Source organism: Epinephelus lanceolatus, chromosome 9 (genome assembly GCF_041903045.1).
Source record: "Epinephelus lanceolatus isolate andai-2023 chromosome 9, ASM4190304v1, whole genome shotgun sequence".
Lineage (NCBI taxonomy): Eukaryota > Metazoa > Chordata > Actinopteri > Perciformes > Serranidae > Epinephelus > Epinephelus lanceolatus.
Window position 1 is genome coordinate 12,403,883 of NC_135742.1, and position 16,132 is coordinate 12,420,014.

The 16,132-nt window shown below is 39.2% G+C and overlaps 1 protein-coding gene across 1 annotated transcript; it reads left to right on the forward strand.

Annotated features, from left to right (window-relative positions):
- Positions 1-1,458: 1,458 nt before the first annotated feature.
- On the forward strand, positions 1,459-12,401 carry LOC117252032 (flavin reductase (NADPH)-like). The gene is made up of 5 exons (XM_033618669.2): positions 1,459-1,480; positions 6,518-6,661; positions 8,732-8,933; positions 9,397-9,561; positions 10,474-12,401. The coding sequence occupies exons 1-5, from the start codon at positions 1,472-1,474 to the stop codon at positions 10,629-10,631; spliced, it is 678 nt and encodes a 225-aa protein (XP_033474560.2). The 5' UTR covers positions 1,459-1,471; the 3' UTR covers positions 10,632-12,401.
- Positions 12,402-16,132: the final 3,731 nt, after the last annotated feature.

The window sequence follows — 16,132 nt, forward strand, 5'->3', positions numbered from 1 at the left end:
TGGCTCTACATAGGCCGTTTTCACGTCGGCCACTGTAGTTTGAAGCCCCTCTGCAACGACATTGTTGGAAAAACAGTGTTTTGTTTTTTTTTACGTAAAAATGCTTTATTTAGTGTTTCTACCAGTTTAAATAATTGCGTCTGTTTGTCTTGGAGAGGAAGACAATGTGGCTCCTGGTAAAAACCTGCTGAACATCTGCATCTTACACAGAAAAAAAGGTGAGCACAGATTAGAAGGTGCTGGGATGGCAGTCCTTCTCTGACATCCCAAATAGTGTCAGGGAAACAGATTTGTAACATGACTGATGTATTCAGCATTTTTAATGGTTTCAATCACCTGTTGTGTTTGTTTTGGAGAGGAGGAGGCCTCTGCAGATAATACAGCTCCCGGTAAAAACCTTCTGAATGTCTGGTTCAGAGATAAGATGAGCACACATTAGGAAATCAGCAGTCATAGCAGATGCTGGGCAAGCAGCCTGTGTGCATCATGCCAAACAGCGTCAGAGAAACACTGCCTTTTAACATTAAACTGCTTTATTTAGTGCTTTTACTGTTTCTTTCATCACTTGGTCCTCTTGTTTTGGAGACGAAGAGACCTCTGCGGATAATTTAGCTCCTGGTAAAAACCTCCTTAACAATGAACACTGAAGTAACTCTAATGTGGAGAAGTTTTAGCTGGTTGCCATCCAAAATCCTCACGGTAGATGCCATTATTTCACCCTAAATCTTACACAGTTCCTTCAACTTATGTATGATTGTCTTTTTGTCATTTTGGTGGTCAGTTATTTATCTTTTTGTGTCTTTTTACCCCTCAAATGTTTCTCCCAATGAAAACCCAATAAAAAGTGATAATCGATTATTCAAAGTTACTCCATACAGTAAATCTCTGAAACACACAGGTATCAGTAGGTAAATATGGAAGTAATCAGTAATTGCTTTTTAAAAAGTTGATAAATCTATTAAATATTTGTCTAAAAATATGGTAATAAATGCACATCAAAGGTTACCAGAGTCCAGAGTTTGGTCTTCATATCATCATTTTTTCTGACAGAGACAAAAACAAAATAGATTTCAACTTGATATGAAACAATGAGAAGCAAGAAAACATTATATTAAATTAAAGACGCTGTAACCATCTAATTTGGGTTGTTTTTAAATGATGAACAAATTCATTGTCACTGATTAGCAGTTAGCTAATTCTCTGAGGAACGGCTAATCAGATAGCATAACTACATGTATGCTAACTAACGGGTTAGCTGGGTGCTAATTTCACGTTAAATATATATTTTTGGATGACGTTTTCAGTCGCTTAGAAACGTACTTGAAATGGTAATGCAATATCATCCTTTGTGTCATCAAAACGCAATTTTAATCTATCATAAATGTATAAACTGAACAACCTTTCAAAAACTATTGCTTTACAAACATACTTGAACGCTACCGCTCTTGAACGCCTCACTCTCTGGACAAGTATGGCGGAGGTGAGTTATCTAATGTTTGTTTATTAGCTAGCCAGCACTTCCTGACAGCTATAAACATGCTGTCCTCTCTTTTATGTGAATAATAATTAACGCCGAACTGTCATGCTTTGGGGAAATGTGAGAAAAACGTATGTTGCTCCGCTTGCTGGATTAATAAACACGTTTTAAGAAAGGTGCGAGTTTGAAATTGGCGAAAACATTGGTGCACCCTGGTTGGACTTGGGGTCATATCGAGTTCAGTATGTTAGGTAACCACGCAGTTGCCAGTTCATTAGGCACTTAAAATAAATGCCATCTACTTGCAACAGTGCTGCTTTAAATCCTAATTTTATTAAGGTTAGTCACAATGCTCAGGTTTTGTTTAAACAGTTATAGTGAAATGTGAATTTAACTTAATATGGCATCATGTATGATCCCAGGGTCCTGTGTCTCTTGATATAAACTTACATTATTGAAATTGAAATTGCTGAGGGCTAACCTCATGATTCAAAATGCAAAATAACGAGGTTATATGGATGTTTCAAATGCAGATCAATGTCTAAAATCAACAAAACAGTCTAGCCCATAAATGAGAGGTATTCAAGTATTATAACATCAGCTGTTGGTGGGTGATTTCCACACACTGACCCAGAGAAATATACACTGAACATTTGACATTGGGAAAAACATTGGTGGGAATATATACCAATCAATCCAATCAATCAGTTTTATTTATAAAGCCCAATATCACAAATCACAGTTTGCCTCACAGGGCTTTACAGCATACGACATCCCTCTGTCCTTATGACTCTCACAGCGTATAAGGAAAAACTCCCCCAAAAAAACCTTTAACGGGGGGGAAAAAAACGGTAGAAACCTCAAGAAGAGCAACTGAGGAGGGATCCCTCTTCCAGGACGGACAGACGTGCAATAGATGTCGTACAGAGCAGATTAACATGATAAATTAACAGTAATCCGTATGACACAATGAGACAGAGAGAGAGAGAGAGAGAGAGAGAGATGCAGGACAGACGGTAATGATAGTAGCTTACAACAACTTTAATGAAAGTAATAATATTATAATTATAATTCTGGCTGTTGTGGTACAATATGTTGAAAGTATATATTAATATCTGATAGTGTACATATGTGACAATAATAATGTGTATAATAACAGTAGAAGTATGACTAATGATAACAGCAGCAGCAGCAGGAGGCATCTGGCAGGACCACGGCAGCAGCACAACCACACATGTCACACTATCCAGGCACCGCTGTGATATGAGTTAACCTGAGAGACAGTGGAGCTCAAAGGCTCTGGAGAAGAAGCCGAGTTAGTGACATGCAGTATGGCCGAGTTAGCAAGATGCAGTAACAGGACACGAGAGAGAGAGAGAGAAAGAGAGAGAGAGAGAAGGAGAGAAGGTGCCCGGTGTATTATAGGGGGACTAGGCCTAAGTCAGCCTAACTAGGGGCTGGTACAGGGCAAGCCTGAGCCAGCCCTAACTATAAGCTTTATCACAGAGGAAAGTCTTAAGTCTAGTCTTAAATGTGGAGACGGTGTCTGCCTCCCGGACCGTAACAGGAAGATGATTCCACAGGAGAGGAGCCTGATAGCTGAAGGCTCTGGCTCCTGATCTACTTTTGGAGACTTTAGGGACCACGAGTAACCCTGCGTTCTCAGAGCACAGTGTTCTGGTGGGATAATACGGCACTATGAGCTCTCTAAGATATGACGGAGCCTGACAATTTATCTCTTTGATGAGTCATATTAAAAGGATATTGAGCTGAGGGCACTGGGCACATAAACTTTACAATATGTAGCTTGTCTGTTTTAAAACTTGGCAGAATCATTGACCCTATAGTGACAAATGTGAGCCTTTGTCATTCTTAATTTGTATATGGCTTCTGTGTTTATAAAACAATATGAATACATAAGTTGGATGGGGAAACAGCACTTCCTGATTCTCTACTGATCATTATCAAAAGTTGGCCAGTGTCCACAAGCATTAAACAAGTGAGCTAAACAAGGATTTAACTGCATGTAAAAACTTTAAACCTTGATCCAGTCCCTGTATTTAAAGACCTAAGTATGTCCTAACAGTATGGTATTGTTGTCAGTGCAGAACCAAAGTGAAGTCAGCCTTATCGTCATAGAAAGTTCACATACTTTCAGTACTAATTCATTTTCCAGGCTGGTGTTTTATCCTTTTTAAAATGTCAGAGGTTTTTAGGACTCTCACTTAATTCTGTATGTGTGCTTTCATAGTCTGCTGCTGTATTGGTAGGTATGATGTAAAAGTGGGGTGGCACTGGTAGCTGCTGAAGTCAAACTTGCTTTAGGTTATTTAATTTTCATAACAGCATCACTGTTTCCTTTCCTTTTACTTAATGCTACTTAGTTAATTACACGTCAGAGTCACTTCCAGCCTCATATCATCATCCAAGCAAATCATTTCTACATTGATCTGACAAATTTTACAGGACAGGATGTGCCTTAGGGAGTCAGTGAAACAGCAGTTATATAAAATGGGAATCATTCTTTACCCTGTTCAAGTATCACATACTTTTTTTTTTCTCTGGGAACTGGCGTGTTGTAAATGCCAGGAGCATGGACGGCCAGGACAACAGCAAAATCATTAAGTTGTAGTGGAGTATCAAGTGACCTTTGACCCTTTGAGATCAAAGGGCATGCAAGGTTTGGTGTAGCACATGTAAAGGTTTACATTTGCTTAGTTAATGTTGAAACTCAAGTTAATATTTACAAGAGTATTACATCAGAGCTATTAAACATACTATATTGTTTCAAAGTTGAATCATGGAGATTTTTAAAGGAATTTAATTATTATAGAATGCAATTGCATGTTTTGAATTTGCACACAACTACTCTAAATATGGTAAAGATGGTCTTAATGCACCATTTACATGATTGACTGTAGCTTTATCTGATCATGTATTTTTAATTCTGTCATCTATAAATGAGACTTTTTAAAATATGTAACACACCACCTGCTTTCACCAGGATTCAGTCACATATTAAGTTTATTTGTATTGAACCTTTAAACAACAAGGAAACGCAACGTACTTTACATAAAACATAAAAAGGCATGAAGATAAAATATAAAAAGAACATATAAATGAGGGGGTGGCACGGTGGTGGTGGTTTTCTCTGGGTACTCCAGCTTCCTCTCACAGTCCAAAGACATGCAGGTTAATTGGTGACTCTAAATTGTCCGTAGGTGTGAATGTGAGTGTGAATGGTTGTCTGTCTCTATGTGTCAGCCCTGTGATAGTCTGGTGACCTGTCCAGGGTGTACCCTGCCTCTCGCTCAACGTCAGCTGGGATAGGCTTTTAAAAGAATGACATAAAATGGAAAATAAAAATCTGCCAAAAAACAATAATTACAACAAATTCTTGTAAGTCTTTGCGCAGCTGCTGTTACAGTGCAGCACATGGCTCCATGTTGAACGCAATCAGCTTAAACATCACAGCTTCTGTATCAACTACCAAGAAATGCATTCTGAGAATGATTTCCTAACCAATATATTTTGAGATAAGTTCAACTTTATCTGATAAATATCTTTAGAACATCTGACCAGCAAGCTCGTCATCCTCCACTCCTGCAGAAGTAATCCATTCGACCCAGTTGGATTCAACAAAGACTCCCAGTGTTTGTTCCTCTTGCCTCATCAGATAGAGGTCTTCATCTGCCTGTTACTAAACTGTGCCAGCGTCATAAAAAGATAATTCTTTTGTAATGTTTGTACTGGTATTTAAAGATGTATCAATCATCTTGCAAATAATAGCAGGTTGCATTCCTGCACCTGTAGTTAAGTGACACAAAAAATAATCTGCACCAATTTGGTGATCTAATAACTGTTTTAAATGATTTATTGAGCAAAAATTGCCAAATATTTTATGTATCCAAGCTCTCAAATGTTCAATTTGCACCCATTTTCCAATGCTTTTTTGTCCTAGTAACTAATAAGAATAACACGTTTTTAAGACTGGTCCAGTATCACTAAACCCACCAAACTCCATTTAAATAAATAGTAATTTTAGCATATACAGAGTTGGGAGGGGGACATCTGGAAAGTTTGCTCAACCTGCTGCCCATGCGCCCAGCTTCAGATTAGCGGATGAAAATGGCCATGGATAGATAGATTGATAGAGCCAGCGTATTTTCACATCTAACTGGGTGAATTTAGGTTTTATTTCAGTCAGACCAGTTAGTGATTGTTGGAACAGTGGAAAGACAAACCAAGACAGCTTTTGTGAGTTTTCTGGTGGAATTGGCAATGCCGGTTTTAGGGCTGTTTCTGGTTAAACAAAGAGAATCTTACTCTTTAACATAAAGGCCTTTGTCTGTAGGGATCCTTTCTGTAATGTTGTCAGACATATCTAATAACAATCTCAGCCTGTCAGTGGCAAAAGCAGTTGTAGTGGACATAAACTGGCAGTGTGAACAACATGCCCCAAGTAGTTACATTGCAGCCTGTTTCGCAGCTGCCAGCTGCAGCGTTTTTTCTCAGTACTGGACCAGTTTCAGAATTTGTTCCCATTTGTCATTCTGTCACAAAAACATAGTGTCCAGGCTGAAAAAGACCAAACTAACTCTTGAATTGGATTTGAGTAAGTTATTTGAAGATGTCATCTTTAACTTGTGCGGACATATTTCACTATACTCTGGCTTTTTTCCAACAGTCATTAGTTGGCATCCAAATTTAAAAGTGTTGCAAAACTCCCACAGGTTTTCTTCATTGTCCATGATTTAACTTCTTTAGATTTTTCCTGTATCAGTGTCCAATGTATAGACAAGGATTCGGTGTAGCACTAATCTACATTTTTAACATAAAACCCCATCATATGACAAACCTAAATTCCTCAGGGCGAGCTTTTTAGATTCACCATGGTCATCATTTTTTACACTTGCGAACAGGGAGGGAACTCCCCACAGTTAGTTGGCGTCAGTCAGTAGAGAGGTCAGAGCATTCACCACGTCGTCCAGTGATAAGCTTCAGCCCTGACTGAGCTCTGTGTGTGTGTGTGTTTGTCAGAGTCTGAGTATGAAGATCGCTGTGCTGGGAGCCACTGGGCAGACTGGACAGTATCTGGTCAACCAGGCGCTGCAGCAGGGCCACACAGTCACCGCCATCGTCAGGAACCCAGGAAAACTCACCGTGCATCATGATAATCTCAAGGTAATGTGACACTGTGTTTGTGTTGTGCTGTCTTTGCTGCTCTCTGCATGGTGGGTTCAAAGATCAGTCTCATGATGTGTGTTTTATTGTGTCCGAATGAGGGTTGTATGAGGTAAAACCTTGAGTACTCTTTATGTTTCTGAGCAAAAGAGTATCAAGTATCAGCTGATAAATTTTATTCCTCTGTGCCAAAGAGCTCCATTATTGCGCTCTATTAATAACACTTTAATGAGTCACACTGTTGCACTGGGTGACATTTTCGATCAGTGCGATGAACAGTGGCAGTGTGCTGTACACATACACCATCCTGTAAATACTCCACAAAATATGTATTAGTTTGCAGCTGAAAGTCGTCCCCAACAAATGCACCTTTTTTCCTCTGTTTGAGTAACTTCTGTTACAAAATGTAGTGCTCACACCCAAAGTGAAAAGCAGAGAGGGCATCATTTGACTTGTGTTTTGGGAAACTGTATGTAAAGTGCTAAAACAAATATTAGGATTTAAGTGTTATATTGTACTTTACCTCAAGAAAGTGTGATGGAAAGCAACAGATATTTGTATTGAAAGCAAGTAAAAAGGCTGTTATTGGGAGATGGGGGAAGGTAGCTTCTACCGACACAGCAGCAAGGACTAGAAATCTTCTGACCAGTCCGATCTCAAAGAAATATGTGAAATGGACACAAAATCTTAACAATGCATTACGTGGTGGTGGGCAACAAAATGTGTTAAAATTACCTGCTGGCAACATGAAAACGATGCCAGTGCAAAGTCAGTGAGGATCTTTCATCATGGTGGACATAGGAAGTAAGTGTAAAGAGTGAGAGATGCCCGGTGGCTTTGTGGGTAGAGCAAGCGTCCCACATACTGAGGCAATGTCCTCGCTGCAGCGGCTGCAGGTTCAATTCCAGCCTGCAGTCATCCACTGCATGTCATCCCGGCTCTCTCTCCCCATTTCATGCTTTCATGACTGTTCTAATAAAGGCATAAAAAACAAACAAACATAGACTGTCCCATGTGAAACCAAAAGTCATCGTAGATACAGGACTTAACAGATTTTATAAGTACGTATGTTTTCATCACTTACATCTCGTATGTAATATTTTAGCCAAAACCACAACATCTTCTTCGGCCTAACCAAGTATTTTTTTTTTGTTCTCCAAACCAAGTTGTGACTGTTCAAAGACTTTGCACTGGCACATTTCATGCCCACCACCACATAATGCATCAAGAGGTCATATCCATTTCACATTCCAGTTGGCACTGGATGTCAAAATGACATCAGAAAGGCTTTGGACTGTTACGTTAGGTTGGAATTAAAATCAGGGTTAAGATACTTTAAATGTCAAATGACGTTAGAATTTCATTTCATTTTACCATTAACTCATTGTGCAGGTGTTGGGATTTGTACTTCATACCTTACAACTAAATATTGTTATTTCACATCAAGATGACATTGGCAAGAGACATTTGGAAGAAGTTGGATTTTAGTGAGTTTGCAACACTCACAAACTTAAAAACAACCAGGTATCAACTTTTAGTTACGTTGGTAGCCAGCTGGGGTATGTATGTGAGACTGTGTTGAGCTGACACTTATCTTGAGAATACAAAAAGCAAAACTGGGATAAAAATGGACAAAATGGAAATGCTAAAAGACAGAGCTTTAAATAAATCCATCAGCAGGATCGCATGATAAATGGGAAAATATGGGAATTCCCTTATCTAGTTATTTTCTTAATGTCTCAGGTCAGTTAAGGTTAAATTGGATAAAACTTTTTTTTTAATGAGACTCTGCATTTATGACCAATTTGTAAAGATTTTCTTAGTGTAGTCTCCAGTAGAAATGGTTGGCCTGGGGCTGAATGCCACAGACTAACTATTCATTCTTTATGAAAAGAAATCAATTATAAATCCTGCAATTTGAAATGCATCATGTGCTAAAATACATCAATAAAATGCCTCAGTCTTGAGCCCTTAAATGAATAAAAAATACTTGTGTGTGATCACAAACTGATGATCATGCTCTGCTCATATACATATATGTATTTGTGTTTCCCTGTCTGCTGCTTTCAGGTGGTGGAAGCTGATATTTTCTCAGCAGACAGTCTGAAGCCTCACTTTAAAGGACAGGATGTCATCATGTCCTGCCTTGGCTTCTCAACCTCCTTTTTCTCGCCGGTAACGGGCTACTCTCAGTCCATGAATGCTATGGTCAACGCCATGCGAGAGATGCGGGTCAACAGGATCATCACCATGACCTCCTGGTACACTGACCGTGAGTGCAGCACACGTGATGATGTCGTCTGTGGGGTCTCTTATGATTTGTTGATGGAAGAAGTCCACCTGATTGTTATGCTCTTACATTTCAATTTTGGGTGCTCTTAGAGTTGTTTTGTGTTGATATAAATTACTCTTGGTGAGCCAACATCTTCTTGAAATAACTTATCACAACTTTCAGATGTCAACTAGGAGTCTGTGGCTTTCAATCAAACATTTACAGCTACTTTTTCAGCTAATGTCATTTACCAATTTATGTATTTTCCTGGAGTTTAAACAATACTTCACAATCTTTATCAGTGGACTAAGTTTGTACACTTTTTATTTTTATTTAATGTTAGCACAAATGGATGTATGTATAACATTAAAGCTGGTCAAGTTTTGTTCCTTGCACATTTTTGATGAATTGTGAGAGGTTGAAGAGAATAATTTCGCTGTATTTTTTTGTCTGTTGTTGTTAGCTAACTCTGGAACGCAGTCATCGTATCTCATCCGCTTCCTCCTGCTACCGATGATCCGAAGCGTCCTCACCAACATGCATGAGATGGAGCAGTTTCTGCAGAAGACCAGCGACATTAACTGGACTGTGGTTCGCCCACCTGGTCTCAAGAATCTGCCCGCCTCAGGTAAAAAGCAGACAAGCAGTTGTGTAAGAGGGGTAGCAACAAATCTATGAACAGACTTAAGAGCTAACAAAAATAGAAGGCTGTCAGAGCGAGGGTGACGACACCAAGAACAGCAGAGCTTCATTGTGTAAAGCGCTGAAGAAGCCCTCTGGGTCTAGTTTGACACAGTTTAAGCTTATTTTCATGCACTGTCATTACTTTATGCAGCATTTAATCAAATGAAAGGACCCTTTTTGTGTTAATGCTCATCCTTCCCTTGAGGTGTCAGCATGTTTCCATAAAGGGTACACTGTTTTGTGCCTTTTACTTTACAAGCACTGTACTCAAAGGAATATCTCACCAAATCATCAATAACTCACCCTGTGTAACAATGAATTTGTGAAGAAAATGATTCTCTCGCATGACTCAAAAACAAATTCTTCATGAGTCGAAGTCATAGCCATCTGCAAAACTATGTCAAAACATCCGTCAACAAACTCCCACACAAGTCTCATGTGGAAAGCCCTTTCTGAGCCCTTCTTTGTGTTTTAAAGGGTGAGTTCGGATTCATCAAAGTCACACAATAACACAGCAGTAGACCAGCAGCTCTCGTGTTCAGCGAAGTAAAATTGCTGTTTATGTGAAGCGAGTCTGGCTTTAACGAGAGCACAGATAAGTTTCAGTTCAAGTTCAGTTCCCTGTCAGAAAGGGCTGGAGTACTGAACATACAACTGGATAAATGAGACTTGAATTTTACTGCATAAGTTCACGTGGAGGCATGTGAGAAAAATGTTTTTATACAGTTAGTATGAAAGTAAGTACTTCACACAACCCTGCTCACAAAATCAGAACTATTCCTTTAAAGACCAAATGAAAAAGTTGTTGTTGTAATGACCTCTGACTCCCAGTTTTTCCTCTCTGTGTCCTCCACAGCTCAGGAGTTTCTGACCCATGAGGGATACTTTGTGCCTGACAGCAGTGGTCACCCTGCGGGCAGCGCTGTGGCAAGAGGAGATGTGGCTCGCTTCATGCTCTCTCTGCTCAACAGCAATGCCTGGGTCAAGAAGGGAGTTTCCATGACGACCAAATAAGAGAGAAGACGCCAACGTTGGCATTAATGAAGGGGGGTTCACCAATCTTAAGTTATATCTAGCCATATTTTTCTAAAATTGTCTAGGTTTTAAAGTATCCGCCTTTGAGTTTTCTGCTTCTGCCCCTGATACAACAGAGGCAAAGGAAAGTTTTCTGTTTCAGATTTACAGCTCACAACTTTACTGTTTTTATTCATCCTCACTACAATAATAGCTCTGATAAATTCATTGTATGCAACCTGCCACATACCAAAAAGCAGACAGACAAAATTAGAGACTGGCTTGTCGAGCATTTAGCAACTAAACAGCCACATTTTCCTGATAATGAGGTAAAAATAAGGAGTGCTGCACTGGGTTAATGCTCTGTGTAGATGTAAAAAAAAACAGGGTGCTCCTCAAGAATTGGGCAAAGAGTCACTTAAAGATAAAAAACAACTGACCTGCTCACTCAGTGTAAAAGTTCATCATAAAAGTAGGCAGTCCAAAAATGCATCGGACGCACTGTAGTTAAAAATCCTGAACCCTGATGAAGACTATCTTGTCGAAACGCATTGGTTGTCCATGTGTTAATAAAGGATTTTTAACTACCGTCAGAGCCCTCCGATGCATTTTTGGACCGCCTTCCTGTACTGTACTGTGGACTTTAACGCTGAGTGAGCTGGTCAGTCGATGTTTTTTATCTTTAAGCCACATTTTCCTTTGGAAGTTGGTCGAGTCCGAAACGGAGCCAAATGGAGTATCATGGACTCCTATTCTTTTTTTTTTTATTTTTATTTTTCTTCAAATAAACGCTTATGTGTTTCTGTATCCTCTTAATATGTACATAAGCAGCTGCCAGTTTTAAGGTGATGATGTGTCAGTGTTGCGTTTGCAGAGTAAGTGGCCTAAAACAAAATCCATTATTTCACAGACCACACCTTAACCAGGTTTCACTGTAACTTCATGTTCAGTGAATTACACAGAGTTTTTTAAATCTAATTTTCAATGCTGTGAGCACAACAAACAAAATTCATTTCACCTCAATTTTATTGTGGCAACAGCAGAAATTACAGAACTGATATCTTGACCCCTGGGCAAATAATGCCAAAGCTATCTTCATGGTTAGATACAACTAACTCGCCCTTTACGTCCTGTCTTCACAGCCTGCTACTGAATATTACAGTACAACTGCCTAATACAGCCTAACCTGTCTGATGAATGTCTTTTAATCTACTCTTGTTTAGCCTAATGGCAAAGTTCACCCCAGAATCAAAAAATACATATTTTTCCTTTGAGTTTTTAAAATGTATTTATTTTTGGCGCTTTGAGCACCACAAACCGAGTGCCATCGAGGCACATATTGGAGAGAATGCAGACATCTGTTCAGCCGATATCTCCAACACTCAGCGAGTCACACCAAAATAATCTACGTAAATAAATCACGGTACATGTAAGAAGTAAAATATGTATTTTTGATTTTGGGGCGCACTGTTCCTTTGACATATTCTTATTTTTATATGTCTGTAAACCTTCATTAATAAGTTTACCATTTAATCATGTTGGTGTTCCTACCATTAGTGGTAACCAGTTATTATTGCTCCATGAATGTTCACTGCACTTATACATGTGAATGATTTACATGCTTTCAGCCACATGGGGGCAGCGTTGTGCCAACAACACTTCCACTACACTTTTACTTCCAGCTATTGTTGCACAGTGTACTCACAGGAGTACTTAAATCCACATTATGTGCTGTATCAGTTCCATAAAATAAACATGCACTTAACAAAACTGTTTAAGGGTGATTTGTGCTGGAACTGCAGTCTGAGAACTTCTGTGCATTGTGTGATGTGTTATCAACTATTCAGCAATTTGACCTCTGATTAAAGCTCACACGAAGATCTTCAACACCATAGACGGCACATTAGCTGTTAAATATGGGAGACTGTCATGTTTTTTTTTAATCCTAGGTTACAACGTTATATAATTTTGCAGTGTTTAAAGGGCATATCTATGCTAATCACACATGGCCATAATAAATTATAATAATACATTTTATTTAAAAGGCGCCTTTCAAAACACCCAAGGTCAACTTACAGAGTATAAAATGACATACAGAACAAGAGCAGCAAAACGACAGAGGAGGTGCAGCAGCAGCTTTGCCAGCAGTCCCTTCACTCCACCATGACAGAAAATGTTGCACTAATATGATGTTAGATTTTTACGCCAGTGACAGCCAGAGGAATTACGTTTTCAAGTTATCTGTACATCTGTACATTCGTCTGTACACAATAGCTCAAGAACGCCTCGAGGAAATTTCCTCAAATTTGGCAAAACGTCGACGTCAAGGATGAACTGATAACATTTTGGTGGTCAAAGGTCAAGACCACTGTGACCTAATAAAACTTGTTTTTGGCACAAATCTATCGATCTATTTGACACAAATGTCTAATAGAATAAAATGATGGAGTGATGGCGTTTTATATCCAAAAAGGTCAAACGCACCGTGACATCATGATGTACTGCAAAAACACTTTTCTGGCCATTACTCAACATCATCAAGGGAAGACATTTGGTCACGTAGCCTACTGAACTGGTGACACCTATCTTGGGTGTCCACCAAACTGTGGTGATTGTAGAGATCCTCTGTGCTGCTGGGTTGAAGATATGTGAGGCATGTAAATGGGCCGTCCAACCACATCTGAGTCACATTCACCCATTCATACACACACTTGTGGTCGAGGCTACCATACAAGGAGCCACCTGCTACTCAGTTTTTAACACACTCACACATAGACAGGTTCAGTATCTTGCTCGAGGATACTTCAACAGCTGTGGAGCTGGGAACTGAACAGCTGATCTCCCATTTAGTGGATGACCCACTCTACCTCTGAGCCACAGTCACCTCTTACTTTAGAATATGTAGCTTCTTTGCTGCAACATCCATATTGAAGCATTGTCAACTATCATGGCTGCATTCCAGTCTGAACTGCCACGGCATGCAACTGTGAGGGGGTAATTCTAGGTCAAGTATACAGCACGTTGGGCCACACCCAAAGCTGATGTAAATGCAGGTGTATGTTGTAAAATGTAAACAACTGACTGGCCTTAGGGTGTGGTATGTGGTGCACCATGCTGAGAGGTATGTGAAGAGTGAGGTGAAAGTCTTGATGTATTTTCTTTTTATTTGTCCCATGTGGTTAAAATCTTTACTGCTGCATTTAAGCGAGGATGTGAGAGTCTCAAGTCGTTCACAGCAGAGGAGTGTTTTTATAAAAGCATGATTCATACATTTACGCTAATATGCAGGAAACTTTGTTGGTTGATCACGGGTCAGGAAAAGACTCATTTTATATTAATTATTCTATATTGACCTAAAGTATGCCCGGTAGAAAATGATGAAACATTTAAAATTGGATTAAAGGTCAGGTAAAACAGGGCCAATTATGTGTCCGCCTCCTTGTGTTCAGTGATGCAGTGATGGGTGAAGAGTTATGAGTGTGTTGATGTCCCAAATGTGTTCGACTTGATTTCAGTATCATCAGTGCACTCGGTCAGATGCCAAAGAGCCAATCGTGAGCGTGCAGCCATTAGCCCAAACAGTTTAAATATTCAAACAACGTTGGAGGATAAGATGTTTCGATTTAATCTCATTACTGTCGACTGAACCAAAACAGTTTTAAGTGAAATGCCTTTGTAACTTTACCTTAAACACTGCTCTAGTAACACAACCAGTTGTCCAAGAATGCAATCTGATATGTTTGTGAACGTAAAGGGAATTTTTCTAGATGTTTCATCTTTCACAAAATGTACTCTTTGACTGACATCATGCAGTTTTTCTCAGTGTGATAGTGTACATTTCACCTGTATATGCACAAAGCAGACTTTTGCTCTTTATTTACACAATGTGCACAGCTGCTGTGAAACTGTATGTAAATCTGACAACCTAAATATCGACTTGGAACAGAAACGTAGCGGCACAAACCTCTATTACATTCATACAACACAATCAGGAATCAATATGTTTTTCTACTTAGATTCAAACCTCTCTTGAACTTGTCACATTCAGGTCAGAAGATGTCTATGTATTTATCACCATGACATTTGGGTACAATCTGGCACATCTCCACAACAATGGGCCTCCACAGTTTCATGGTGGGTGCTGCGGGAAAAGCAGCTAATGTGATCTTAATCTCAAATTACATAATTTTGTTTCTGCTGAGTGACACCCACATCACCTTTGACCTACTTCAGCTTTTAAATGGTCTGTAGAGGAAGAGATTTGATCCCTATCAAAACAAACTTGACAGGAATGTTGTCTGGCATGCGGCACAGTCACAAGACGTTTTGGTGACAAGACAGAACTGCAGTATATGCCAAACAAATCAGCAAGAAATGACATGCAATTAAAGTAAACAAATCAGAAATGAAAATAAATAAGGGCAAAGAGCTCAAGACCAACTGCACATAGTATACATTTAAGCCCTGTTCGATGATGTAGTTTATATATTTTGTCCATGTTTGCTTGTAGCTGTTGCCTATGGCACTGTCACTGTACACCATCCCAAACTGACCCCTGTCAAACTTGATCCTTTGGGTAATGAGGTTATCAATGATAGAGAATGTGAAGATAGGTCACACTCTAGGGGATGGAGCTGTCATGTTCTGAGGACTGCGCTCTGTTATTTCTATTACTGAAGTGTATGCACTCAGTCCAAATATAAGAGTGTCTAGGTATGTGAGTAGATGTAGTACATGTGCGTCTGTAATCCAGGATCTATGCTGTTTATCTTGATTAAGTTGTCCAAATACTGTTGCTTATCAGTGTAGCAGGCACAATAATACAGCGTGATCCTCTGAACAAAAAAAATGTAACACAGTGTGACTTTAACATCACATTCTCAATAAATGAGTGAAGCCTGAGTAAAAACATTCATCACCCAGTTACTAACCTCTTAAACCCTCTAAAGATGAAAAAAGCCCTCCAAATAATGTGAAAAGGTAACAGACATTACTTTTGAGAGAAGCATATGTGTGGTGCCTGAGTTTTATTCTATGTTTTTTCTTGCATTTTAAGTGTGTAATTTATGCTTAAGGGATTTATACTTGGGGATTTATCCTAGCTTCATATGAGCAGAGGAAATCTCTGCTCGTCCCAAGGCTAATTTATACAATGTAAAATGCCTTAGGCTTGTGCTAATAACGCTAGCATGTTATATTTGTTTGGAAAACGTGTTAAGTATAAGACAGATGTTTTGTCGAAGAACCTCGTGAGTTGTAATGGAACCGAATTATGTAATGTTTCCTTTGTTAAATGCTGCTGTTGTCCTTGGTTTTATATAAGAAACTAGCTAGCTAGCTGCTAGGCTAATTTATACAATGTAAAATGCCATAACATTGTGCTAATAACATTAGCATGTTGTATTTGTGGGGAAAATGTGTCTAGATAAAGCACTTCACAGAAACCCCCTTGAGGGTTGAAAAGGACCAAGTGTGAAAACACCCTAAATTGCCTGTAGGTG